The following is a 27,322-nucleotide window of genomic DNA, read 5'->3' on the forward strand; positions in this document are numbered from 1 at the left end:
GAAAACAGGATTCCTCAGCTAGAAATGTCCAGAATTTTTGTTCCACAGAACTTGCCTATGGCACTTTTTACATTTTCCCACAAATACAGTATGATTGTTAGGAGCATTAGTGAGTGCTGTCCCGTTGCTTCCACAAAATACATGTTGGGAATAACCCATTTGTCGGGGCCCTCTTGGGTCATCTGACTGGACCAGTTTGGTCTTTGCCAAGAAAGACAACGGTAAGGATGTGCAACTCTTGCCCCAGTGATGGAAGAAGGTGTTACGTGGCCCATTTTTTGAGTTGTTGGGATTTATCGGGTTTCCACCTAATTCCTCTCCTGCTCCCTCCTTCCCCACCCAAAATATGCCCACGTGCTTTTAAGCGTGAGTTAAAATGAGTTTCTCCCTCGGTCCTGCCTCATCCTAAGAACTGTAAGGATTTTAAAACGAGACAAATCCTGCTACAATAATAAATGCCAGTTTGCCCGGGTTTCTGTGTCTTGTACACGGCCCACGTATTTCAGGGAGGATTTTATAACACAAAACGGCTAGTTCAGTGAGGCACTCCCTCCCGCTTCAGCTTGATCATTTGGCACACGAGTGCGGGTGGGACAGGTATCTGAGAACATGTAGGTAATGCCAGTTCTATGTTGGCAAACAGCTCTGCGAGACCTTTCTTTTTTTTTTTTTTTTTTTTTAAACAATAGTTACTGACAATCACTAGAATTTTTTTCCCTCTCCATTTGATGCATTTCTTAGTACATAATAAAATGACCCCAGATCTACAGGCAGAGAGCTCCTGGGGTGCCACACAGCTCGCTCTGGCATGATTAAATAATTACATAGCAGGACCCCATGAGGTCTCGTCCATGTGCCCGGGCTCAGATGAACCTCCACGGCCCCTCACATGACAGTCACCAGGCGTGTTCAAACTCATTCTGAGAGGAATGCAGATCATATAATCGAGATGGTCAAACTTGGAGACACGTTACCTTTTTCCCTCATTGTTGCTTCGCAAGTTAATATAAAGTCTCATTGCTTTTTTGGCTGGTAAACTCTTGGGTTTTGTTTTCCTCTTGGTATATTTCATCGTTCTGCACACGGGAATCATCAGCTCAGTGCCCGTCCCACCCCCGTGCCCAGCGTCCCAGTGGGCAGGAGCCCCTTCACTGCGCCCGAGTTCACGGCCCACTCAGATTCAGAGTTTGTTCTGGAACTTTAAAGATTTTTTTGTATTTATGTATTTGACAGAGAGAGATCACAAGTAGGCAGAGAGGCAGGCAGAGAGAGAGGAGGAAGCAGGCTCCCTGCTGAGCAGAGAGCCCCATGCGGGACTCGATCCCAGGGCCCTGAGATCATGACCTGAGCTGACAGCAGAAGCTTTAACCCACTGAGCCACCCAGGCACCCCTGCTCTGGAATTTTAAAATAAGTTTATGTCACGGATATCTGTGACATTCCCCTGCCCAGCGTACACACATGCGCCCTTCTAGAACTTCGTGATCTGTGTGGTGTCGTAGTACCCATTGTATCATCAAGTACCTTTATGCAATTAAAAGGTGGTCCTTTTGGGGCGCCTGGGTGGCTCAGTGGGTTAAAACCTCTGCCTTCTGTTCAGGTCATGGTCCCAGGGTCCTGGGATTGAGCCCCACATCAGGCTTTCTGCTCAGCAAGAATGAGGCTACAGCAGGCTACAAGTGGAAACTACACACCAGGGTTCAAAGACTTAGTCTAAATATTTTTGGGGGATTTCTCAATTTTTATATTGGTTACCTGTTGAAATGATAATAATTTGGGTCTCTTTGGTAAAATAAGATATATTATTGAAGTTAATTTTACCTGTTCCTTTTACTTGCTTTAACACAACTTCTAGAAAAATTTAACGTGAGGTTATGGGTCCGCATCCTCCTGGGTCCGCATCCTCCCGGATCCGCAGAAGGAGCCTGTTGTCCTCCAGAGCTCTTCCCAGCTGCCTGGCTCCGGGCAGCGAGCTTCGGCAGCGGGGCCCTGGGGTGCAGGCCTGTTGTGGCGCCGTGTTTCCCCCTGCCCGGTGGAAGTGGGTGGCCCCATGCCCTATATACGGACCTAGACGTTCTCTAGATGCTCAACCCCTTCCCTGCCTCTGGCCTCTGAAAATGCGCCCCACCCACCGCGTCCTCCGTTAGGACCGCCCACCCCATTTTCCGGGAGAGAAAGAGGTTTTTGCTCCAAGTGGGTCACCCTCGGAATCCTCACCCGGGAGACTGATGGAGCACAGAGATGCGGGCCCAGCTGTCCGAAGCCTGTGTGGTCACAGGCCACGCGGCCAAGTGTCAGAAGTGGGAAGGAGCAGACCCGCCCGCACCCCGCCTGCTTGTGGCTGCGCGGCCACTGGTGCAGCACACGGTGTTGGAGGCCGAGCGCGCGCCTTGGCCGCAGGGCCTTCGCTGTCACGGTCGCAGAGGGATCGGAGCCCGGTCGTGGCGGAGTTGAGATGGTGTGAGGAAGCGCGGCAGAGTGTCTTGATGCTGGAGAAATTGGGAAGGATCTCGATGGCTTTCGTCAGGGCCAGTGGCCCAGACAGATCAGAGCAGAGACCGTTTTGCAGTAGTGTTTGTAACTACCAAGTTGTGCCAGTCCTTCTAGATTCCCTTAGGCGTCTTCTCTTAAACAGTCAGGACAGTGATCTGCTCTGGTGGGAAATTCTGGCTGTAGGAGGCCTACAGGTGAGCTCAAGGCTGACCCGGGTGGCGGAGATCTGTGAGTCCGGAGGGGTTCGGATGAGGAGGCCACAGCCCTCCGACCGCATGACCTTGCGTATGGGGTCCCGTTTTGGAAACCCCGCTCACTTGGGCCCAGTTTGGGATTTTCCAGTGTGGGCTATGGCATGGGTCAGTGCGGTGGCCCAGGCTCCTACACCTGGGTATGTGGGCAGGCCTGGAAGAGGGTGTTACCGGTCAGGAGTCCATCCTAGGCCTGTCTGCTGCTGGTGGTGGTCGGGGATAGGAGGCTTCTCGCTGTCGGCCACGCAGTCAGGATCTCAGGGTCTCCAAGCTTGCATTTGATTAAAAAGATGCTTTTTTTTTTTTTTTTTTTTTTTTAGATTTTATTTACTTATGTGTGTGTGTGTGAGAGAGAGAGAGAGAGAGCACAAGCAGTAGGGGGAGGGGTAGATGGAAAGGAAGAAGCAGACTCCCAGCAGAGCGGGGAACCCGATGTAGGTCTCCCTCCAGCGACCCTGGGATCATGACCTGAGCCGAAGGCAGACGCTTTACCAACTGAGCCACCCTGGCACCCCCAAGGATGCATTTTTTTAAAGCAAGATTTCATTAGAGTTGTAATTTACAAAAAGAGAGAGAAAGATAGAGAAGAAAGAAAAGAGAGAAAGAAAAAGAAAAAACTCCTGAGTGTCAGCCAGACGTAGCCCTGCAGGTTTACCAGTGTTGTGTGTCAAGTTCCCGATATCCTCCTGTTCCACTGTGGACAACAGGAAAGGACTTTCAAAAATTAAGCAACTGCCATGTTTCCATCTGTGATTAGGTAATGATCACACGTGTCCTTTTAAAATAGTCTTTTAATGATAGTTTCTTACTCCTCAGTGAAATCAATGTTGTTTAAATATCTAAGCATTCACTTTACACTTATGGATTTTTGTTCCCTCAATATACTTATTTGTGGTCTGAGGATTAAACAGAAAACACACTAATTGAATATACCACTAATATTTTTTTTTGCCTTTTTTTTTTTTTTTTTTTTTTGCTTTGCTTTTTCAGATTCCTATGACCCTAGCAGAGTGGAGAGGGTGTGAGGAGATGCCAGTGAAGCCCGAGATTGCTAGAGTTTCCTCACGGGGTGTCGTCTGGCCTGCCGGCCCGTCTCGCCCCCATGTCGGCTGGAGCCCGTTGACCTGTGTATGCGGTCACAGCCTCTCCCGCTGCCACCAAGAAACTCCTCATCTCTCCAGAGTCACTTTGTGGAAATAAAGCCGTAGTCCGTTGAAACCATCTGCTTTCATAATATGAAGAGTTGATACCTATATTTAGAAAGGAGCCACAGAAACTCTCCTTAATGATGGACTTAGCCAAGCTGGTAAATAGTTTGGTGTTAATCTGGTTCTATGTGAAAATTCAGACGTGAATGATTTTGAAAGGACTCTGAATGTCATAAATCCCCCTCTGCATCTCTACGGCCTGTCATCCCTGCTCGCGCTAAGGAGTTGGGGACTTGGGCCAGCTGCCTGGCGTTCCAGCACTTTGAGTTGAGGGGAAATGGATGAGTATATACGACCCGTTTCTAATCAGTCTGGTCTTCTGCTGCTGCAAGTAACTCTATTTATAAGTAACTTGCCATCAGAGAATAAAAGCAATATCTTTTTAAGTTCCTAAAAGATTAAAACTTGTACCATAATGTACTCAGAGTATTATTTTATCTGGCGTTGAAATACTTTGATCATTCGCAAACACGCCATCGTCTGCTTTGCCCTCAGTATTATCTATTTTTATGTTCTGTATGGATGTTCAGAAATTCTTTGTATGAAAAATAATTGCTGGTTTAAAATAGACCATTTTAACAAAGTAACTATATTTCTTTTTACCAAAAAATGCTATTTTTCTATGATGTAAACAATTGTGAGGTGGCAGATTTTTAAGGAAGTATTATTTTATTTAAGAGTCTGTGTCCCTTTGTGTGAGAGAAGCCCAGAAGGGGTTCATGTCTGTTTTAAAGCACACATCCCTTACCTCTTGACAGCCCAGCTCCTTTCCTCTTGTCTTAGAAAGAGATGTCCGTATAGACATTTTACAGGGTTAACAAAATGAACTTTTCACAAAGATGCTTTTGCAAATGTAGCTGTAAGGTGGTGATATTTGAAAATAACTTGCTCAAAACCAGCCAACACCCTTACAACTCTTTTTGCTGCCATATCCACTAGAATTACCAAAAAACAGCTTCATCTCGGAATGTCTGTGGGGCTCTCCCCTGAGAGCAGACTTTCCTCCTCCCCCCACCCCCTGCCCCGTTACCATATATTGTATTTTTGTCTAGAATGATCCTTAATTATTAGTCTCTGCATATATTTTAAAAGCGCCAGAGACATTATATATATGCCATTACAAAATTACTACGAGGCCTGTGTATTCAACTGTGTTTACTGTTGCCGTAGCCTGCACAAACTGACGCATTTTTATGCGTTTGCCCCTTCTTTCCAAGTAAGGTGTCTTGTTAGCTAACACTTCCTGAACGGTTTCTTGTTGCTTTCCTTCCTCCTTCCCTCGCTTTTCTTTCCTTCCCTCTTACTCTCTCTCCCCATTTCTTTCTCTCTCTTTTTCTTTGAGAAACCACCTTATCTATTTTTAGACGTTTCAAATTCCTAAAATGTGAACTGTTGGGTGGTCCGCAGTTTGGCCCGCAAAACAACTCTGACTGGCCTGTTTTTATCTGTACCATATGACTTTATTTCATAAGAACTTCATGTCTTTGGACTGTAATAAACCACACAGAATCGAAGTCATACTGAACAGTCATTTCAAATACACTTATCTGTACTCCTGGTTCTTACTCTTGCTTCTTTCCAGATTTTGGCTCTGGTGAAAAGCTCTAGGAGGCTCTTGCTTTCCCAGCAAATGAGATGGGCCAAGTCTCAGCGTTTGGAGTGGCGGGAACTTTTTCCTAAGAAACATTTAATGGGGAAGAGGTCAGTCTGTTATAGTTGGTGAATCACTCAAGTCATCTGTAGACTCAAATGCAGGTGGCGACCTGGAGGTCTTCGTGGGGTGCGCCTCCCTCCTTCAGCTGCAAACGGGAGAACGTATTTGTAGACGGACCTACCCACGGAGACACATGCATGCACATATACATGTCTGTGAACGCTGTCCTGACTTCCTTTATAATTTGTTGATCGCATCTAAGAAGTTCTTTTAATGAAAATAACTAAATTTTAGCTTATTCCTTAGGAGAAAGAAAAGGATCCTGAAGAGAAAAAACAGGGTAACCTAAACCTACATATATCACAAAGCAAAATAGGATACCCTTTCAGTTTCTATCCTAAATTGTACCATCTTTCTGAAACCATTCTGAATTCAGTTGAAATTATCAATATTTATACTTTGAACCTTAATTTCTAGATTCCAGCCTGTATATACATCTTGTGGTGTGTGTGTTGGTGGGGGGGGGATAACTTTGACAATTTGACTTTTAAGCCTGCACACTCTGAGGTAAATAATACGTTCTCTAATCCAAAATAGCTTTCCCAAGAAGTTTTGAACTTAATGCTAATTATTCTTTTATTATTACTACTTCTCATGCTTATATAATTCTCCATTATTATTTGTGGCTGGAAAAAAAAAGTTCTCGTATTCTGTGTTTGTCATTGTTTTTCTCCTACGTATGCTAACTGTTGGTGTTTCCTGATTTGGGGCTCACTATAATTAAATTTCTACCTTTGGCCATTCGGACTCAATGTTACATGAGGAATTGCACATGAAATGTATTTGTACTTTTTGATTTACAACAGAAGGGAAAGCAGGTTGGTAATAGAGCTCTAACTGGCTTGCTTTGAAGGAAATTTTGAAATTACCAAAAACCAAGTATCTTCATTATACCATTTTCAACCTTAGGTCCCTGCCGGCCGCAGGAAACTGCCCGCGCAAGGGGCACCGCTCCTGCTACATCTGCCAGAACACTTGTCCGTGTGAAGGTTTTGATCTGAGTGCAGTTTCTAAGTCGAACCTTTTCTATGTGACCGTTGGTTGAAGTGTCGTGGTTAATGGAAGTTCTAGTGCGTGAACTCAGATGACTCTGGAGCTCGACCCTGACCGCGTTGTGCAGCGGCAGGATGACAGCCCCCGGTGGCGGGTTGGCTTTGGGCTCCTGAGGAGGAAGGGTACAGCCGACCTGCTGCTGACACGACTACTTCCCAGCTCTCAGCAGAAAGGACTGATGGAGAATAGGATGAAGCCCCCATTTCATCTGTGACCCTCGCCACAAAGACCGTGTTTGTGTGTCTTGGCTGTTTTGCTTTGTTTGTTTTGTTTGGTGAAGTAGGACACAATTAGTGTCAGGTTAGCAGCTCTTGGAAAGTGACCAGTACAGCCGAGCTCCCAGTCTCTAAAGAGCTGGGCTCAGAGCAGCCCTCCTGGTTTCCCGAGTTCTCACGACCAGTCACCGCCGTGTCCAGGCCACTTTCTACTAGATCTATCTGTGCTCGAGGGATGGCATGAGTCTCCGGCTGCAGCCTTGCAGGCTTGGGGGATTTTTGCATTGGTTTTTACTTTCGTTTGTAACTGCAGATTCTGTACATCTGTTTGTGGGAGGAGGGTTGCTACTTAGGACAGGATTTAAGAGACAGATTCCAAGTGACCTTTAAGAGTCTGCATGTTGGGAGGTCCTGTTCCAGGAGCGTGGGCTGGCCCACTCTGGGACCCACCAAGCAAAGAAGGAGGGGGATGGTTTAAAAAAAAAAAAAAAAAAAAAAGGTTAAAGAGAGAATAGGTCTCTAGCCTTCACACTTTATTTAAAAAAAAAAAAAATCAGGGAAGGCTACAGTCCCGATTGAGGCCTCTTCAAAAGGTCAATATGGTCTAGCCAGCTGCCCATTGAAACAGTCCTTGGGTTCATCAGCAGTGTGGAGAGGCGGGCAGAGTGCCTGCAGATTCCTGGCTTTGACTTTCGAGAGCCCCTGTCGCAGTTGTGTTTATTACAGAAGACAGGGAGGTCCTTGTTCTGTGGCCTCAGCTCAGTGACTGAAACTTGAACCCAAAGGCAAGTCCAGACTGTCCAACCGTTCATCCCACTGCCTTGATGGGGGCGGGGGGAGTGGTTGAGGAGGAAGAACACCCCATAAGGTGATCCATCCCCTCTCCATACAGAAGCCCGGCCTGCGGGGGCTGCAGCTCCACCAGCGGGGCGAGACTTCTCCCCTTCACCCCACCCTGTGGCAGGGCCCACATATGTGACACTCGCTGTCACGGAGCAAGAGAGAGACAAAAGCAAGTTCAAGTTGAGAAGCATATGGCAGAAATTAGAAATGAAAACCGTATGTCCTAGCCAGGGAGAAAAACGGGAACCTACAGATTATAAAAATCGATGAGTTACTCTCCACTTGGGTCAGCTGAAATTTGAGTCCTCGAGCTCGGCCCTGTCAGGAAAGCTAAACAGAGGCATCTCAAAGAAAAAAAAACAAAACAGAAGAGAGCCAAAGATACCTTCCCAAGTGTGGTGACCACAAAGGCCTGGAACCCCACAGAAGCTCTGTATGTGCCCATCATTTCTTTGGGCACCACGAAAGCAGAAGGAGGCAGGCAGAGAGGATCCCAGGAAGAGACACAACGACGGGTCACATCCAGTCACCAGCTGTGGCTCGCCACCTCCAGATCGGGCAGCACCAGAGGCCGTAAGATGGCGAGAGGTGGAGATGGGTGAGGAGAAGTCATGATGCCAACAAAGCCCAGATGAATGTCCCTGGGGAGCTCTTGTTTCTCTGCACAATGTAAAGACTTGCTAGTTCCGGATGGTTGGCCCACTCAGTAGCACACGTATTCCAAATAAACATTTTACATGAAAGTACCTCTGTCCATTGTCCTTGGCTGTGGGTGCAGGGGCTGCCCCGTGAGCCTTCAGGACTGGGTCCTGCTCCGGTGGCCGCTCCGATGGTTCCCCAACACAGGGATGGGTGGGCCACAGACTTCCAGTGCCTCTTGGTCTCCTGAACTTTTCCTGGGTGTTTAAGGTCCCCTCACATCTCCCGAAAAAGTCTCACCACAGGGTGGAAAGAGACCTACAGTCAGTCTGAGGGCAGGGTTTGAGTTTGGGCTCCATTGTTAGCCAAGTGGCCCTGCCTGTGTCCCTTCCCTGGCCTCTGTTTTCCCCATCTGCCTCTCCTACTCCATGAATGTAAGAACCAAACATCTAGAAAAGCCCACACTTTGGATCATCAATGGATGCAGCATGGAGTTAGACCTGTATCTTACAGGGTACGGGGGAAATGCTTGACTGCGAGCTTGTAGGTTTGCAAATCCAGGACTTAGTGCTCTTACGGAGATCCTCGTTTTTAGTATCCTAGTTCTGGAAACAGATGCAAATTCCGTACCCCATCATGCTCTCGATTTGTTTCCAGTAGCCTAGGAAACCTAGAAGCTGTTGTCTGTGAGTTTTAAAAAATGATTTGGTCCTTCTTTCCAGCTTCAGCTCTTTCTCCTCCCCACTGGCTTCTGCAGACCTGTTCTCATTCCTCCTTCGGCCCCACGTGTATGGGTCTCCATGCTCTAGGGTTCCAAGGCCCTCTTAGGAGTCTGAAATTTCAGATCCTGTTCAAATGCAGGTTTTAAAGTAAGAGTTGTTCCCAGCTGGTTGGTAATTGAATCCACATAAGAAAATAAAACTGAGAAAGAAGTCCCTTGACCAGATTAATGCTATAAGATGGAACACACATAATGCTATAAGATGGACCCATCCCGGGCCTGGCTCTGCATTAACTAGCCGGGGCTCTGGCTGCCTCCCCTGCTCTCTCTGGAACACTTCGCAAGTGGAAAAGCGGGGCTGAACTCAATTAACCGGTCTCTTCCAACTCTAAGATTATATAGTTATTTTTTTGGGCAAAGTTGGAAGTCCGTAGGGTCTCTGCCCCGCCAGAAGGGTCCAAGAGGAAACTGATGTGAAAATCGCGCCGCTGCAGAGGCCTGCGGACCAGGTCCCTGCGGGGGTAGGGAGCCCCCCCCCCATGATTTCGCTCACCAGGGTGGTCCGTTTCCCCATGCCAGTAACTTATCTAACTTCTCTCCCCCTTGCCGCACTTCGGAACCAGCCAAGAGACAGACAATGTTGAATTTTCCCAAGCCTATTTTTCTTATGTTAGAGCAGGGCACAGGGCGTTTACGACGCTGGCTGGCAGCCCAAAACATTCATCTCCAGTGTCCGTGGAGAGCGCTTTGCGCACAATCGGCCTGCTCGGGTCCTTTAAGTGGAGCCTTCAACGCCGATGTCGGGGCCCACCCGCTCACTCGGCCTTCCTGCCTCTACCCCACACACAGATCTTCTCCCCACTGGTCAGCTTGTGTCCCGCATTTCCCGCTCCATAGGGTACAGGGGGGAGGGCATTCGCCCTCCCAGGTCCCGTGGGCCTCTGGTTTGGTCTCAGGCGGAGAGTCCAGCTCTGCTCTGAGTGAGAGGACGTTCCAGGTCACACGGAGACTCCATTCGCTTCTCCTTCTGGCAACTTCCCTCCAGCCTGCGCTCCCGCTGCCTTCTCCGAGGCTGTTTTTAACCTCGCCTAACCCCACCCGTGTTTCCCCACAGATGACAGCAGGGTCAGCGTGTCGAGAAATGAACTCCGGTGCGCATTTACCTAGAGTTTCTTTTGAGTATTTAAAATAAAATGCTCAACACGGGGATGAGTGCTGAGTCATGGTGGATTCATTGTTGGGCCCCTGTGGTGCGACAGGTATGTGGTATGCACGAATGTAATGCATGTCACCTTTCGAAAGACACACAGGTACAGAGAAGAGGAGATACAAGGCCGCGTGTGGCTCGCAGCACAGCAGGGGTCCAACCTGAAGTCCACGCTGTGCAGCTTAGCCCGCTGCCTCCCAGGAGGATGAGACAATGATCCTCCAGCGAGGAAACCCAAAGGTAACAGCTTACAGTCCCACATGGATTGGTTAAGATCAGATGCAGCGGCTTAACACCAGAAAGTTAGAAACAGCGGTGGCCTTCATGAGATGAAAGCTGATTTCTCTCCCATTTCAAGGGAGTCCAGAGGCAGACGGTCCAGGGCTAGCGTGTCGGTAATGAGGGAAGCTGGAAGAAAGGCAGGCAAGGGACAAGCCCCACCCCTCCGTATGCCCTGAAAGGAAACCAACTTTGGGACGCCTGGGTGGCTCAGTGGGTTAAAGACTCTGCCTTGGGCTCAGGTCATGACCTCAGGGTCCTGGGATTGAGCCCGACATGGGGCTCTCTGCTCAGCAGGGAGCCTGCTCCCCCCCCCCACCTCTGCCTGCCTCTCTGCCTACTTGTGATCTGTCAGTCAAATAAATAAATAAAATATTTTTTAAAAAAATAATAAATAAATAAAAGGAAACGACCCTTAAAAGCATCTTATATCACCTCGGAAGGAGCCCTCCACCCTTTTCTTTCCGATGTGATGGGTAGATGACAAAAACCTGATTGGGTGACAGGCTCCGGAGGGTCAATGGGATTCAAACAAGCCCATCAAAACCCCTAGACTTAAAAACTCCATGACAACCCTCTTGGGCCCCCTCCCTCTCCAGGAGCTTTGTACTATCGCTCAATAAACTTTGCTTTGCTGCCCAACACCCTTTGTCTGATCTACATCTTCATTCCTGAGATTTGGGTAGAAATCTCGTAAGAATTGCCCAAATTCTCGGGCGATTGGGACTGAGATGTCTCGAGATCCGGACTGAGATCTCTCGAGATTTGGAATAATCTCTCAGGAGATTGGGACTGCGATCTCTCGAGATTTGGACCGAAATCTCACGAGATTTCCCTGACCCCTGACACTATTCCCATGGTGCTCCCCATGAAGCGCAAGCCGCTGTGAGCCTTCCCTGGCGGCGGCGGCGGCGGCGGCGGCGGTGGCGGGGTCCGGGGCGGGTGCTGCTCACCTCGTGGCCCATCCTGGGCCCTGAAACCTGATCCAGTGAATCGCTTGCGACTTGAACTGGGGAATTCACGAAGAAAACAGAATCGACCCTAGAGGGTGCCTGCATCCTTTGCCCTCGGACAGCTCCAGGGAGCAAAGGAACCCATCCCCCGTGAGGGTGTCAGGACCCCTGAGGGTGTGGGCTTTGCTTCGTGGGAAGAGGTTGTGTCTTCATCCGTGTCTGAACCAGAGCCGTGTTGTCCGGTTATGGAGACCCCCGACCTTTACGTGACCACGTCATCCTGATTCTTGTTATTTTAAGAAAGCCATCTAGACATTGACTTGGAGATACAAGCATCTAAAGGGAAAACACAAGGTCAGCTAGATCTATGAGGACCGAACTTGTGGCGCCTCTCATTAGTATGGGCAACGTGGGGCCGCCCGGATGAGAAAGAACACGGAGTGCTATGTGGATAGAAGCGTGCGGTGCCCACGGAGTGCTTTATTTTCTCCTTTTCCGTACTTCTCCGAAGGGAAAATGGAGTGGTGCCTGGAGCTTGGTTTCTGATTCGAAGGAATAGGAGACAAGGGATCTGAAAGAGCCGTGTTCATGCTGACTGGTGCTCCGTGCCCAGTGAGTGAGGGTTTGAAGCCTGGACTTGGAAGCTTGGTGTTCAGGGAGATGTGGTCTGAGTTTCCCACACACGGAGTCACCGGCCGGTCTGCCTAAACGGACCTGTTCCTGCCTTTTGAAGGGCAGCTTGAAGGTGGCTTGAAACCCAAGGGCACTTGAGGAATGATCTGGAAGGGACCCCTGGGTGGGCCAGTGTAGACAAGCCCAGGGGATTCCAGAGCTGGCGATGGACGTTTCCGGGGGTGGCGATGGCTTCTCTGTGAGCAGCTTTGCGCCGGGGCCTGGCAGGGGAGTCAGCTCAGAGCTGGGAGGTTGTGAGCCGTGGTCGTGGCCTTCGCTCTGGACGCACAGGCCAGCTTGCTTCAGGGACGAGGCTCTGCTTCCATAGGAAACTGGCTTCCTGTTGGGTTCTCCAGCCTCATCTCAGCAGCCCACAGGCAGCGTTCTGGATTCTTGCCCAGCGTGCCCCTGGCTTCCTCAGACGAGGCGCCGCAGGTGTCCTCTCCTGGCGTCTGGGAATTCAGCCCGCAGAAGCACTTCTTCCAGAGCCACAGCCCTGAGAAATCTTCCCCTTTCCTGTGCCCTGCAGAAGAGGCCAGTTTTCATTTGGAACTGAAATCTCAACTCCTGCCATTAGGTTCCAAGGCCACATGGCACACCCGTCTCCTCGGAGCTTTTGTTCCCCGTGGGGCCTCACGTGTGAGACTGAGACGGAACCTGGGCAGCGGCTGCTGCGGCGGCAGGTTCCTTCCTGAAAACTGTGCGGCAAAGCCTGGTTTGAGATGCCGTCCCAGGAGAGAGGACAGGTGCACATTCTGCCCCGGCACAGGAGGACGCCCGACGTCTGTCGCAGGTGGCTGGTGCAAGAAGGACAGATGTCTGTTTCCCAGGACCTTGGCCAGAGGGAGGTTTGGACCCTGGGATGCTTCTCTGCTCAGCTTTCACAGGTGAGGACATCCGGCAAGGGGAGGACGGGGATGTGCTCCCCTGGAATGGAGGAAGGTGTCTGGTTTCAGGTTTCCTGTGCAAGTGGATTCCTCTTATGGTTCATTTTCCTGATGGTCTTCATGGTGGCATAAGGAGACCCATTGTCTGGGGTTCCTGGCTGCGCAAGAGCTCTGGTCACCCTTTCCCCCACGGCACTGGACTAGGAAATCAGAGGGAGGGAGTCAGTGGTGAAACCAGCCAAGTAGGGCTCCGTTTCCCCCTTGCCGAGATGGTCTGGTGACTGTGATAACTGCTTTGGAAATAGAAAGCAGGAGACAGGGCTGGGGTGCTGAAGGGGAGGTGGCAGTGGTGTTTGCTATTCACAGAGGGGCCAGATGAGACTTCACTAAGAAGGTGATGCTTGAGTCAAGTTCAAAAGAAGGTGAGGGATATCACACCTAGAGCCTTCTAAATGGAAGGGAAAGCATATGTAAAGGCCCTGGGGCAGGAGCATACCAGGTATGTCCAGGAGCAGCAAGAAGACCCTGTGACCACAGGAGACAGCTTAGGACGTGACCTCAGGGAGGTGACAGTAGGGTGACAGAAAGCCATTGCAGGGCCGTGACCCCATGGGACCCTGTTTCTCTGGGCCATCCTGGCTACACTGTTGAGAACAGAGGACACAGGTTTGAGGATGGACAAGGGAGGTCAATGATGAAGCTTTTCCGGAAACTCAGGCAAGAGATGAGCTCCAGGGTGGACCAGACAGGCAGCCTTGGAAGGAGGGGTTAGTGCGATTCCAGTACGTACTGAAGATGGAGCTCACAGGATTTGGGTTTGATGTTGCGAATGGGAGACAGGAGGAACTGAGGTAACTCCCAGCTCTTGTGGGTTGTCCCGAGCGAGGCAAAGGAGGTTTCGGGGGGAAGGAGATAGTGCGTGTTCCACCCGCTGAGACGGTGCCTTTCACAGTGAACCTGCTGATGTTTGTGTCCGGGAGAACTCTGAACTTCTCCCCTCTCAGCAACTTTCACATACAAGTCTCCCCCACTTTTCTCAGAGTTCATGGTAAGACACTTGGCTTTTTGGAAAGGTCTATGTTATTATGCAGCCCCAGTAGCAAGAAGAAACCTGAAGAGGATTTCTCTCTTATGAAAAAAGTCAAAAGGTGGGCATCGCGTTCAGCATCTGTTTTGTGGGGAACCACCACAGAAGCAGCGTGCTCCCCAACTGGCTCCTTCCAGGGCCCTGGCTCTCCACGTCCAGCCACCAGCGCTTTCCGTTGGGTGTGTGAGCATCTGCTGTGCTTTCTCTCCATTCCTTCTGGGCTTCCATGAGGAAGTTGTGTCCTGAGGCCCAAGAAGAGCCAAAGAGAAGAACTTTCGGTGTCTGAGTGTGCTCACTCATTTTTCTGTAGAAATGAATGGTCGTTCCCTTTTCAGTTCACACCATTTCTGCTGTGAAAGGTGTCCTAGGAACACTGTACTTTCAAGTAGCGGGAGAGCCTGGACCCCATCCTGCAGGGTTAGCTTTCGTCTCCATGCTGCACAGAACATTCCTTGACGCGCGGATTGTATCACTCAAACGTGGCACCTTGGACCAGCTTCTCCCCTTCCCCACCACCATCCCAGAATCGGCCACCACCCATCTGTTCTTAGTACTTTTTTTATTCCATGTGGGATGTCCTTGAGAGCCTCTGGTGTGTATCTTGCTGTGTCTGAGTGACTTAGCATAATGCTCCCAAGGCCGATGTTTCCATGTCTGGTTATTGTGATTACTGCTGCCGTGAACATGGGAGGCATCTCTCTTTTGGAGGGAGTGTTTCTGTGTTCTCTAAAGAAGTACTCAGTAGAGCAGCTACTGGGTCATGTGGAGGTTGTATTCATTTTTTTCCCAGAACCTTCATAGCGTTTCCGGCAGTGGCTGCACCCATTTCCATTCCCACCAACAGTGCACAGGGTCCCCTTGTCTACACACCCTTGGCTACACCGGGTGTCTGTCTCTGGGGTGATTGCCATTCCCACTGTTGTGAGGCGACAGCTTATTGTGGTTTTGACTTCTGTTTCCCTGACAACGATTCATTATGTTGAACAACTTTCTTGGGGTCTGTTTGCCCACCTGGATGCCATCTTTGGAAAGTGTCTCTTCACATATTCTCCCCCATTTTTATTCAGTTTGTGTTTGGATTTGAAGGACTGTTTTGTGTACTTTGGATATTAGCCTCTTCTCACACATAGGATTTGCAGATATTTTTTTCTCATTGGGGAGGTTGTCTTTTAAAGCTTTGACAGCTTCTTTTGTCATGCAGAAACTTCAGCTTGATGTCTTTCCACTTGCTTATTTCTGCTTTTGTTGCCTTTGCTTTTGGGGTCTGATGGAAGACACTCTTCCCCAAAACCAATATCGAGAAATTTACTACCTGTGTTTTCTTCTTGGAGGTTTAGGGACTCAGTTCTTACGTTCAAGTCACTCATCCATTCATGAATTGCATGTGCGGTGTAAGATGTGACCCCATCACGTTCTTCTGCATTTAGTGTCCAGTTTTCCCAGGACCATTCCCTGAAGAGACAGTCCTTTCCCCATTGTGTATTTTCTGCTGCTGTGTCATAAGTTAAGACTATACATGTGTGGGTTAGTTTCTGAGCTTTCTTTTTTTCTTTCTTTCTCCCTTTCTCTTTCTTTCTTTTCTTTTCTTTCTTTCTCTCTTCCTTTCTTTCTTGTCTTACAGTTTATTTGTTGGGAAAATAGTTTTTCTGTCGGAATATATGCAGTGTGGGCTTCTTTGGCAACGTCTTCATACTCTTTGTTAGGACTTTTCTCTGACATCTGTATTTTTGTAAATAAGTAGCTGGATCTATAGCTTTCAACAGGTTGAGCATTTGGGCAGAACTATGTAAGTGGTATTCTGTTCTTCCATCAGATACCAGATTGTGTCTCAAGTCTTCTTTTGTGATGTTCTCAGTTGTGATGATGGATACCTACATTTCCTTTTCCGTGGTAGGTTCATTAAGTGAATTTAATTTCTCTTAAAAGTGTGGATTCTAAGTCATCCTTATTTTTTAATATGTATTTGTATAAAACAGCATGTTTAAAAAATGCATTTATTGGAAACAAACTTTGGAGCAGGACATCCATATTATTAATTCCCATTCAGAGTTAACAATTCTATCAGAGCTAAGTTTAAATATACCTTTAATATATTAATGAATAGACTTTGCCAAAAGTTCTGTGATTATCAGTTTCCGAGCTTTCTTTCGTGTTCCACTGACATGTGTGTTTGTTTTTATGCCAGTCCCATACTGTTTTGAAGATAACAGCTTTGTAATCTAGCTTGAAATTGGAGTGTGGTAACTTGAGCTCGCTTAATTGCTGGCTTTCCTGCTTTCTTTCTTTCTTATCAGTGAGACTATTTATTTATTTTTACTTATTTTACATTTGTATTCTAAATGTTTTTGTATTTTTGTGGTATTCATTGTAATAGACCATCTTTCTTTTTTTAAAAAGTTTTTCACACTTTTTTTTCAAATAAGAAGTAGACCTATAATCTAATAGAAAATTTTTTAATTTAAATTCAGTTAGCCAAGGTATAGTTTTTGATGTAATGGTCAATGATTCATTAATTGCATGTAACACCCAAGGCTCATCACGACATGTCCCCTCCTTCATACCCATCACCCAGTTACCCTACCCCCCAACCTACCTCTCCTCCAGTTTGTTTCCTATGATTAAGAGTCTCTCATGATTTGTTCCCCTTTCTGATTTCTTCCCATTCAGTTTTCCCTCCCTTCCCCAGTGGTCCTCCACACTATTTCTTGTGTTCCACAGATGAGTGAAACCATATGATAATTGTCTTTCTCTGCTTGACTTATTTCATTTAGCATAATCCCCTCCGGTTCCATCCATGTCAACCCAAATGTTGGGTATTTGACCCTTCTAATGGTTGAGGAATTTTCTATGGTGTGTATGTGCCACATCTTCTTTATCCATTCATCTGTTGAAGGACATCTCAGCTCCTTCTACAGTTTGGCTCTTGTGGCCATTGCTGCTATGACTATTGGGGTGCAAGTGCCCCTTCTTTTCACTGTTTCTGTATCTTTGGGGGTAAATACCCATTAGTGCAATTGCTGGTCATAGGTAGCTCTATTTTTAACATATTTGAGGAATCTCCACACTGTTTTCCAGAGTGGCTGCACCGGCTTACATTCCCACCAACAGTATAAGAGGGTTCCCCTTTCTCTGCATCCTTGCCAACACCTTGTTATTTCCTGTCTTGTGAAGTTTAGCCTTTCTAACTGCTGGAAGGTGGGATCTCATTGTGGTTTTGAATTCCCTGATGACAAGTGATGTGGAGCATTTTATCATGGTCTGCTGGCCATTTGTGTGTCTTCTTTGGAGAGTGTCTCTTCCTGTCTTCTGCCCATCTCTTGAGTGGATTCTTTGTTTCTTGGGTGTTGAGTCTGAGAAGTTCTTTATAGATCTTGGATACCAGATCTTTATCTATAATGCCATTTGCAAATATCTTCTCCCATTCTATAGGGTGCATTTTAGCTTTGTTCATTGTTTCCTTTGCTGTGCAGAAGCTTTTTATCTGGATGAAGTCCTGGTAGTTCATTTTTGCTTTTGTTTCCCTGGTCTTTAGAGTCATGTCTTGTAAGAAGTTGCAGTGCCCAAGGTCAAAGAGGTTGGTGTCTGTGTTCTCTTCCAAGATTTTGATGTAAGACAGGAATCAATTATCTTTCTTTCCTGATTGTATTTGAGCCCTCTCTCTTTCTTGGTGAGTCTAGCTAAGAGTCTGTCAGTTTTATCTTTCCAAAAATACAGGTCATATTTTCATTGATCTTTTGTCTTTTTAGTCTCCATTGGATTTCTACATTCCATTTTGTTATTTCCTTATATCTACTGATTTGGGGCTTTGCTTGTTTTCCCCCCCACCCCCCTTCTTTCCCATGTAAAATGGTAGTTTGGTTGTTGGAGAGCTTTCAGGTGGATTGATTAGGACCTGAATTTCTATGAACTTCCCCCTTAGAGCTACTTTTCCCACATCCCATAACTTTTCATAGGTTTTCTTTTTCATTTGTCTCAAGGTACTTTTAAAATTTCTTTTGATTTCTTCTTTAACCATTGATTGTTTACTAGCATGTTCTTAAATTTCCACATATTTTTGAGTGTCCCATTTTCTTCTTGTGACTGATTTCTACTTTCATACTCTTGTGATTGGACAAGATTTGAACCAGAGCATGAAGAGAGCATTCAGTTTAAAGCTTAGTTTCCTGGGGTGTTTTCTGAGGGCAGACCACGACATCCATGGGGACAGAGGAAGGTTTTGTGAGACTGGTGGGGATGGTCAACCCGTGTTAGATTACTGACTACTACCACGCAGGCTATATACCTCCATTCACACTGTAGCCCTGATGGACTTGTACTTCCTTAGAAACATTTTTAGGAGGTGCAGGGTGGCCTTCCCTAACAGAAAGGTGCCATGTGGGTTCAAGTGATTCCAATCAGGCTTGATAATGCAAAGTATAGTTTCACGGCAAACATGACAAAAAACCTTTAAATGACAGAAAGTATGTAGTTCAGTGTACTCTGTACTATGGTAGTGACAGGGAAAGTGAACCATGGGGTTGGAAAAGGGAATGGGCATGCCAAGAAGCAGGCTAGAGTCGTCAGGTGGTAGGGGGTGTCTGGTGGAGGAAGGGACCAGGAGACTTGTCACGGGTTCCAACAGTGCAGCGTCAGGGTGTGCGCTCTGCCTGATCCACAACCCCCAGGGTCACTGGGGGGCATTCTAGCTCCAGAGGATCTACAGAAATGCAAATTGGCCTGAGCAGAGCTTCCGTGGTCTGTCTTCTTGGTTCTTGGGTGTGGCTCTTTCTTGTTTCTGGAGGCTGTGGATTCTCCTTTTGTTTTCCTCTGAGCTGCACTATCTTGTGTGGATTCAGAACTGTTAGTTGAGACAAATTCCACCTGAAAAGAAGTGGAATAGAAGCCACCCTTGTTTCCTAAGTAGACCTGAATAGATTCCATAGTAATAGCCTTTTCCCAGGCCTCTGGGCCTTCATCCGCTCGCCAACTCTTGAGATTTTTGAAAACGTCTTCTATTTTTAACAGGTTGAAAGAATTAGTTTTGTTTTAAAAAATTCAACAAAGTCACACTTTTCATAATCTACAAAATGATCTGTAAACACTGAACAAGGCTTGACGGGATGAAGGAAGAATTGGCTTTGTAGTGGGGTTTGCGCCAATGTTTACTCACTGTTGCCCCCGTGTGGCCACTCTCCAGATAGCATGTGGCCCAATGTGTTCCAACTTCCCAGATTCAAGGGAGAATAAGACAGAAGAAGGTTGGACCCTGAATTCTTTAGCCCCTACAAACCATAGTCTAATTTATGAGCAATTTTCTAAATCGAGTATATCTTAACTATCTATTAGGGTTAGGGTCAGGGTCAAGTTGCATACATTAACTAGGGACAGACTTTTGTATGTCTATCTTACCTGCCTATTTTTTAAAAATAACATGGGAGAGGATAGAGTCACCAAAGCACTGAGTACATTTCCTGTCCCAGGAAATAGGCAACTAAACATAAGAATTGTTTCATATTAGCTAAGGACCAGGAGCTGGTCCTGCAGGTCCTCAGCAGGCAGCATCTGTAGCCAGCTGGCCATCTCCCCTTCTCCCCCCAACACCCACACCCAGCCCAGCACATCCTCTATTCTGCTCAGGGACAGCAAACAGACAGACCAGACACAGGTGTGACTCCCTCCTGTCAGGCACGGCTCGCTTCCGACAGGCAGAGAAGTAGGCCAGCTCACAGGCATATAACGTGTTCCTTTGGTTCCTTGCTATCTGCCTCCCCTTTCTGTTAGCCTGGTCCTGAACCTTTAGCTCCTGGGAGAATGTGGGTTTGCAGATTTCTGTTGCCCTTTCAAGTGTAGATCTGTGTTACCTTTGTTCCCTGTGCTTAGGTTGGAGATGAAGGCAGGAAAAGTCATCCTACTCTGAAAGAAAAGAAAGAAATATCAAGTGTGCTTTCCCCCCCTGGCACCTCAGGCTTGAAAGCCATGGCCAGCTACATCCTTGATGTTCTACACAAGCAGCTTTAGGGACTCACAGATGCGTGTGACATGAAACCGTGCTGAAAGAAATCTAGTTACCAAACTTTTGCCTTGCAGAAAACAGTTTAGGGACACCGCCCCTTGCCCACCCTGTCATTTCTGGTCTGGCCAATTCCTGGTCACACTGACATATGTAGCCACACAAGGGCACAGCTGTGACATCCTCCTGGATCATTCCCAGACCCCTGCCCCCTGGTCTGGCCAACCCTGCACACCCCCAGTCCTCTGGAGCATTCCCTGTAGTAACACCGCTGTGATCATCCTCCTGGAGCATTCCAGGGTTCCCCGCCCCCAGGTTTGGCCAACCTGCACACCCCCAGTCCTCCTGAGTATTCCATGCCTTGGCACTTGTCACACGAGACTGTCCTTTGTTGTCTCTCAGGCTGTCCTTTCTGCTTGGAGTAGATCTCTCTCCCAGATGCCTGGCTGAATGACAGGCGGATGAATGGTTTCGGGATCTTTTGTCCTGGAACAGCAGGCATCCTTCAAAACCCTGATGGGCAGGGGGAGTCTCTGTCCCCCTGTGTGCCACGAGCCTCAGTGGAACCTAGTGTCCAGGACAATGGATTTGGGAGTCCACCCAGACGAAGTTTGTTCTTGAAGGTGGCTTCCTTCTGAGATCATTCTGGAACCACATTGTGTGGCCAGCCATTCCTGTGGGACAGAAAGCATGCTACTCTATTGTATTCTCCTCACACACTGTGGCTAACAAAGAGGAAATACGCGCTCACACTCACAAGTTCACACTTAACCCCCGCCCCCGTTTCTGAGCATCACTACCATGTACATGACGGTGAATTCCCGCTGGGCTGCAGACCGGTGGACGTGCCATTCCAGGCGTCAGTAGAGGAGGATGGAGATGGAGTTCTGGCTAAAAGGATGGAAGTCCTTGCCTCTGGGGGTGAAGAAATTAGATTTTACCCAGAAGGCACTATGTTCTACTCAAAGAAGGGACATGATCCTAGGATCTTTGAGACCAGGGATAGGCACAGACTTTTTCTGGGATGTCTTCAGTGAAGATTTTCTGTTAGGTGCTGCAGTCCATGTGGTGTCTCTGACAATGACCCCACTCCTGCATTGTGGCAATAAAAAGATATTGAATATGAACCTCAGAAAAAGCACCCTTTATGGGCACTTAATGAGGATCCCTAACCATAAGATCTAACCTCTCATCCTCTGGAATTCAGACCATCTATAACTCATGTTCAGACCACATTTGATTGAGAGAAGACGGGGGGAGGTCCATTTGGCCCGTGGGTGGTAGTTGCTCACACCCCAGATCTGCAACATGATGAATAATGGCGGAGATGGCTCTTCTTTTCCAGGGGCAGAGTGGAAATACACTGAGATCTATCCTCCCTGACCCTGGCCCCTGTACTCGAGAGGATAAAAAGCTGATTATAAGATTGGCCAACACTTAAGGCCTTGGGAATCCCCCCCACATTTCTCTGTAGGCCTCGAACTTCCTACAAGATGTTTGTCTGTGGTTGAATTCCATGTGGGTATTGTTTGGCTGAGTATGTCCCCATTGTCTGCTGGGTATGTCTTGCGGGTTCTATACCACACAGATGGTCGTCTTTTTCAGGCCAAGACCATGAGCGTATTTAGGGTTCTCCTGAGCTAGCGGAGGATCTAGCATGTGTGGGCTTCAGGACAAGTTCGATTCAGCTCTCACCAATGTTATGGAGCACCTGGCTTCCTGGGCCCTCTGCGGCACTGGCACGGGCCTGGCCTAGGCCACTTCTGCAGTTGTGATGGAAAAGCCCCTGGCCTGGGTGGACCACCCCATCCTTGGCTCTGCTGGCTGAGACCCAAGGTTCCTCCCACCTCATTGGCTGGGACCAGGTCACGTGCCCATGGATGAGCCAATCCCTGGAGCCGTGGAGTTTGGTACAGGTTGTTAGGACCTCTGTTGTAATGACTTTTCTAATGGCCATGGTGGCAAGATCTTCCGGGATGCATTTGTTAATAAAACAAATATTAATTTCTGATAGTAACTGGGTCCAAGGTGCTGACTTAGCATCTAGCACCACAGTCCCAGCACCTCGGTACTCCTGTACTACTCTGCAGAGACAGTGGCTGAGAATGAGCAGAGTGGATGGAAACTGGTCCAGAGTACACAAGGGAAGGGTGTGTGTGTAGGGGGTTGGAGATAATAGTTCTGGCCAAGTACCTCCAATTTACCTATGTTCAAAGAGGTGCAGGGAATCCATGGTGTTTCAAGGTCCATCATTTTGCAGATGAAGAACATGCCTTTGCATGGAGTCTGGCAAGACTTGTTCCAAGTCTTCTCTTGTTGGTACGGAAGTCGCGGAGAGCAGTGCCCTCCATCTGCTAGGATAGGCGTGAGAGGCTAAATGCTCTCAAAAAGGTGTCTGTCTTTTGCAGGGCTCACTGTGAGCCTGCGCACAGGACTGACAAGGACGGTTCATGGCTTTGTTCTGAGGGTGGAGTCTTGGAAGAATGTGGTGCTCTGTGGTGCTCCATGTAATCTTGGGAAGGGAACAGATCTACAGCTACTTCGTGGGAGTGGTGGTGATCTGCAGCCTCCGCTTCATGAGATGTCTGTCCTTAATTGAGTTCTGGGTGTGGTTTCTGGGACTTTGTCCTAATGGCTGAGATTTCCAAGGGGTGGGATTTTTTGGCATCACTGTAAGAGTTGGTCCACTGGGAGTGGGCAAGTCCCCTTCTGCTGCTGAGAAGTGTGTCCCTAGTGGTTGGAGTGTGAATTACAAGCCTAGAGGTCAATGGTGAGGTGGTTACAGTGGTCAGCAGGCTATTGTTAGTGATGATTTTTATGGGTGAATTCCAGAGGATGAGAGGTTAGATCTTATGGTTAGGGATCCTCATTAAGTGCCCATAAAGGGTGCTTTTTCTGAGGTTCATATTCAATATCTTTTTATTGCTGCTAATAGCCCTCCTTGTACTTGGTATTCCAATGAGCAGTACATTGGGACGTGGCCCCCTGCGGCGCTGTGTGCGGGGCTGTGGGGTCCCCCCTTTCTGGGCTCAGATGCTCCCCGTGTCCCATGACCATGTCTGCGCGTCTGTAGACTCGGCTCCTGGGGCTCCTCAGATGGTCTGCAGTCAGGGAGCGGCCGCCCGCCTCGGGGCTCGTGCTCCCCCGCCTCGGCCCTGCAGGGTCCTCCCGGCGTCCACACCCGCGCCAGGGCTGGTCCGGGGCCTGGGAGTTGGGGAGCGACAGCGCGGACCCTGCAGACGGCTGTGGGGAGAGTGTCCCGGGTCGGTTCTTCCCTGAGCCCAGAGAGTGTCCCCGTCTCCGTGTGTCTCCCGCCGTGTGTGTCCTCAGGGTCTCACGGCTGTCAGAGGACAGGCCTGTCATCTCCTGGGTTCAGGGGACTCCTCGGAGTCTTGTTCCTTTGGACACGGTAGCGAATGAGATTGTTATCCGTAGTCTCCGATGGTGCCTTCCGAGCACGCAGAAGTGCCGTTGATTTGCGTATATTGATTTGTTCCTTGCAAGTCTCTTGAGTTTGTTCGCTCCGCTCACCTGGAACTCAAACTGCCAGTTACTGAGCAGCCACGCGGCTTTATCTGGGACGAGCAGGCGACAGTCCCATCACCGGCAAGTGCAAGCAACAGAGGAGAGGACCACCATTTCAGGGAGAAGGATTTTGAGGGTATTATTTTATCTATTTTTTTCCTTCCCTTCTTACATTTTGGTGTTGGATCTAAAAGCATTGCTAAATCCAAGGTTATGGAGATTTATCCCTTTTTTTTCCTAGAGCTTATAATTTTGCTTCTTACCTTTAAGCCTTTGACCTATTTTGAGTTAATGTGTGTATGTGGTGTGAGGTTAGGGTCTGGTTCCACTCCTCAGTGCATGGACAGCCAGTTGTCTGGCCCCCTTTGTTGAAAAGACCATTCTCTCCCCTCAGTGTAAGGTCAGAGGGAGAAACAGACTCCCCTTGGAGTTAGTTGGGAGCCCAATGCAGGACTCGATCCCGGGATTCCAGGATCATGACCTGAGCTGAAGGCAGTTGCTTAACCAACTGAGTTACGCAGGTGCCCTTAAAAGAGATTTTCGTGTATTGATATTTTGTCCTGTAACTTTGTAGAATATTACAAAGGTCGGTGGGCTATAAATTTCCGGTCCATCATTGTCTTGGGTTCCATGTCACGGTGTCTTGCTGGCGTCTGAGAGTAGCTATTGCTTGAGGGGTCATTTTGGTGCCCACCAGGTCTTTGATTTGAGTTAACAGATGAGGTGGAAGGAGGGAGGTCATCTGTTAGGAAGTACAAACGAAGGTCACTCTGAGAGCAGAGGAGCTCTGAGCCTCTGCCACACAGCTTGCCTTGCTCATCACTTCCAGCTTGCTTGGTCCTGAGTTCTGTCCTTTTAATGAATGGGTCATCTAGTAAGTAACATGTTTCCCTGAGTTCCATGAGCCGCTCAATCAGACTATTCTAACCTGAGGAGGAGGTTGTGGACCTCCGATCTGTAGCCCATAGCTTGAAAACATGGTGACCTCTCTGCCCAGCCACTGGCTGACCACTAAGTTAACAGCACAGGATCCAGTGACCACACACAACAAAGAACACGGACTGAACAAAGTTAGTTTAGGAAAGTCACTAAGCCAGCAGTAGCAACCGCCACAAGAAACCATAACAAAGCCTGGCATGAGGAAGGTCTGATTTCAGGATGCCTCCGTGGTAATATTCATCATCACACCCTGGACTTGTCAGTGGGGCCAAGGCCCCGGGCTGGGGGTCAGGTAGCTTCCTACATGTTCCACCTGCCTCTCCCTGGCTCCCAGCCAAGCACAGTCCTGTGCTGCTATGCACAGAAGCAGTTTTAACCAAGGTCGGGAATATGGGGTGGGTTTTCCTGACTCCCCCTGCCACCACCCCTTGCCCAGGGCTACAAGAGAGGAAAGTTTCCTTCAAGTCCTCTTAAGGTCCCTGGCTGGGTCTGGAAATTGGCAAAGACAGATGAACGGGAGACAAACAGGCAAAGTATATTGATTTTCTTTTCTGGTGGGAGCCTCATATGAACATGGAGACCAGCAGAGGTGACCGGAACAGACAGCTCTTCTATCTTTTAGACAAAGAAGCGATCAGTGTGCGAAGAAGAATTGAGAGACACGGGAGTTTGGACACAGGCTGGTAAATGACAAAGAAGTAACTGGGAAGATAAGGTTAGTTGAATCAGGTTTGTTCCTACAGACTTTGTGGCCCTAAACTCCTTGACTCTGGTGATCAGCAGGTCCTCCCTGCGGTCTGGGGAGAGAAAATGCCACATGGGAGTATTCTGACCTGCTTCAAGGAAGAAGGGCTGATGGCTGGTGATCAGAGGGATCTTCCTGCTTCTGCTCTATGCACAATTCTTTCAGTTTCTATATTTAATTTGCAAAGGTGCCATATTTGGGGTACCGTATCCCGACCTTTTCTGGCCTGGTGCTGTGCCCTTCTCCTCCTAGTATCTAGGACATTGAATGCGCTGCTGCAGAGACCTCCAGCCCTGGGGCAGCCCCTTCTCCAGGGAGGCATCTGCCTCCAGATGGGGATTGCCTACGACTTCCCACACAGGTGCCCTGTTGCTAAGGGTGGCCGCCCCTCCTCCAGGACATTGGGTGAGAGTGTGCAGATCTTACTTTGAGAAACTGACTTCATTTCCTGCAAATGTCTACCCAGCGGTGGGATCATACAGGAGTTCTATTTCTAGTATTTTGGGGACGCTCCCTACTTTTCCCACCATGACTGTGCCAACCAATGTCAATTCTGGATGATTTTACCTATAAACCAGATTTTTCAAGAACCTCTCTGGCAGAGAACATGAGGAGAACATTTTCAAGGCCTCGCACAGTACACTAACATAGGAACAAACCGGTAACTCAGAAACTATTGACATGAAGAACTGTTTCTCCTTCTTCCGTTTCTGGCTAGTGTGCTGGGCTCTGGCTCCATCCCGCCTCAGGCAGCTGGAAGGTTGACCTCCCAGGTTGACTGCCACTGAGATGGCTACTGTTTCCAGAAATTCTTCAGGGTGTGGCCAGGTTTCCCCACCTGGGCACAGATCAAGTTGGCGACCTCTGACAGAGGAGCTGTGGGTCCTGCCGGCTTGGTCCCTCCCCATCCCGCGGTGGAGCCATCACCCTGTGCGTTTAGGGGGATTAGAGCTGCCCACAGGCCAAACCACCCAAGATTCCCACCGTCCCTACCTGACCTCCAGATGCTCCTCAGTTACTCCTGAGCCTCTGATGTCTTCCTGGAACCCTGGCCTGGCTGTTTCCAGACAGCTCGTCCAGCGGAACCCTCACTTTCCTCTCTTGTAGCCCTGGGCAAGGGGTGGTGGCAGGGGGAATTATTAGCTGGAATCCACAGTGTGTCCTGCTGTCCCACCTGGATCGCTGTTTGAAGGCATGTCGTCTGGGCCATCTGAGGATCCAAGATCGTGGGTCTGTGGTCTGGAGGGGTTCTGAGCAGAGCTAATGAGATGGGAGGGCTGCGAGGCACAGAGGCAGGTTTCCAGAAAGCAGTCTGGGGTCCCCGGCATTCTACCATTTCTGAATCAAAGTCCTGAGACCTTTAAAATGCCAGCAGTGTTACAGTGTGGGCCAAAAAATCATGTCTCTGTGCACCCAACACCACCTAAACTATTGGCCGTTTTTGGTCACTTGAGCTGAGTATAGAGGATTAGGAGTTGGGGCTTGAGGAGAGGTCCTGGGCCAGACTTTGAGTATGGGGACACAGGCCTTCCAGAAAAGCTTGTGCTGAGCCTCAGGAGGGAGCCTGTGTGGAGACCCCAGCTGCAGACACTGCTGTCCACTGATGCCCCCTCAATCCTCCCCAGTGTACCTGCTGCTGGGGGAATGCCTGCCCCCTCCTCTCTGCAGAGGGCTTTCTCCTGCACCAGCTATGCCCCTCCCCTGCCAGTCACTGCCAGCCTGCAGCTGGGGATGGTGGTTACCCCGATGATCTCCAGTCCCGGGGAAGATCCAGTGCAGATGGGACGTGGTCTCCCAGCAGGCCTGAGGGCCAGGCCCCCACGGTGCTCACTCTCCTCCTGGCGGATCACTGTGCCACGTCCTCCCTCAGCCTCCCTGGACCCAGCTCCTCCTCTGCTCAGGG

The 27,322-nt window shown here is 48.7% G+C and overlaps 1 protein-coding gene across 2 annotated transcripts in view; it reads left to right on the plus strand.

Annotated features, from left to right (window-relative positions):
• The window catches only part of JCAD (junctional cadherin 5 associated), a 79,093-nt gene extending 70,571 nt beyond the window's left edge, over nucleotides 1–8,522 (plus strand). For both annotated transcript variants that reach the window (XM_044228931.1, XM_044228932.1), the window contains one exon: nucleotides 3,734–8,522. In XM_044228931.1, coding sequence (XP_044084866.1) covers nucleotides 3,734–3,768 — 35 coding nt within the window. In that variant the 3' untranslated portion in view covers nucleotides 3,769–8,522. The remainder of the gene's footprint in view (nucleotides 1–3,733) is intronic.
• Nucleotides 8,523–27,322: the final 18,800 nt, after the last annotated feature.

The sequence above is a fragment of the Neovison vison genome, chromosome 12, assembly GCF_020171115.1.
Source record: "Neovison vison isolate M4711 chromosome 12, ASM_NN_V1, whole genome shotgun sequence".
Taxonomy (NCBI): Eukaryota; Metazoa; Chordata; class Mammalia; order Carnivora; family Mustelidae; genus Neogale; species Neogale vison.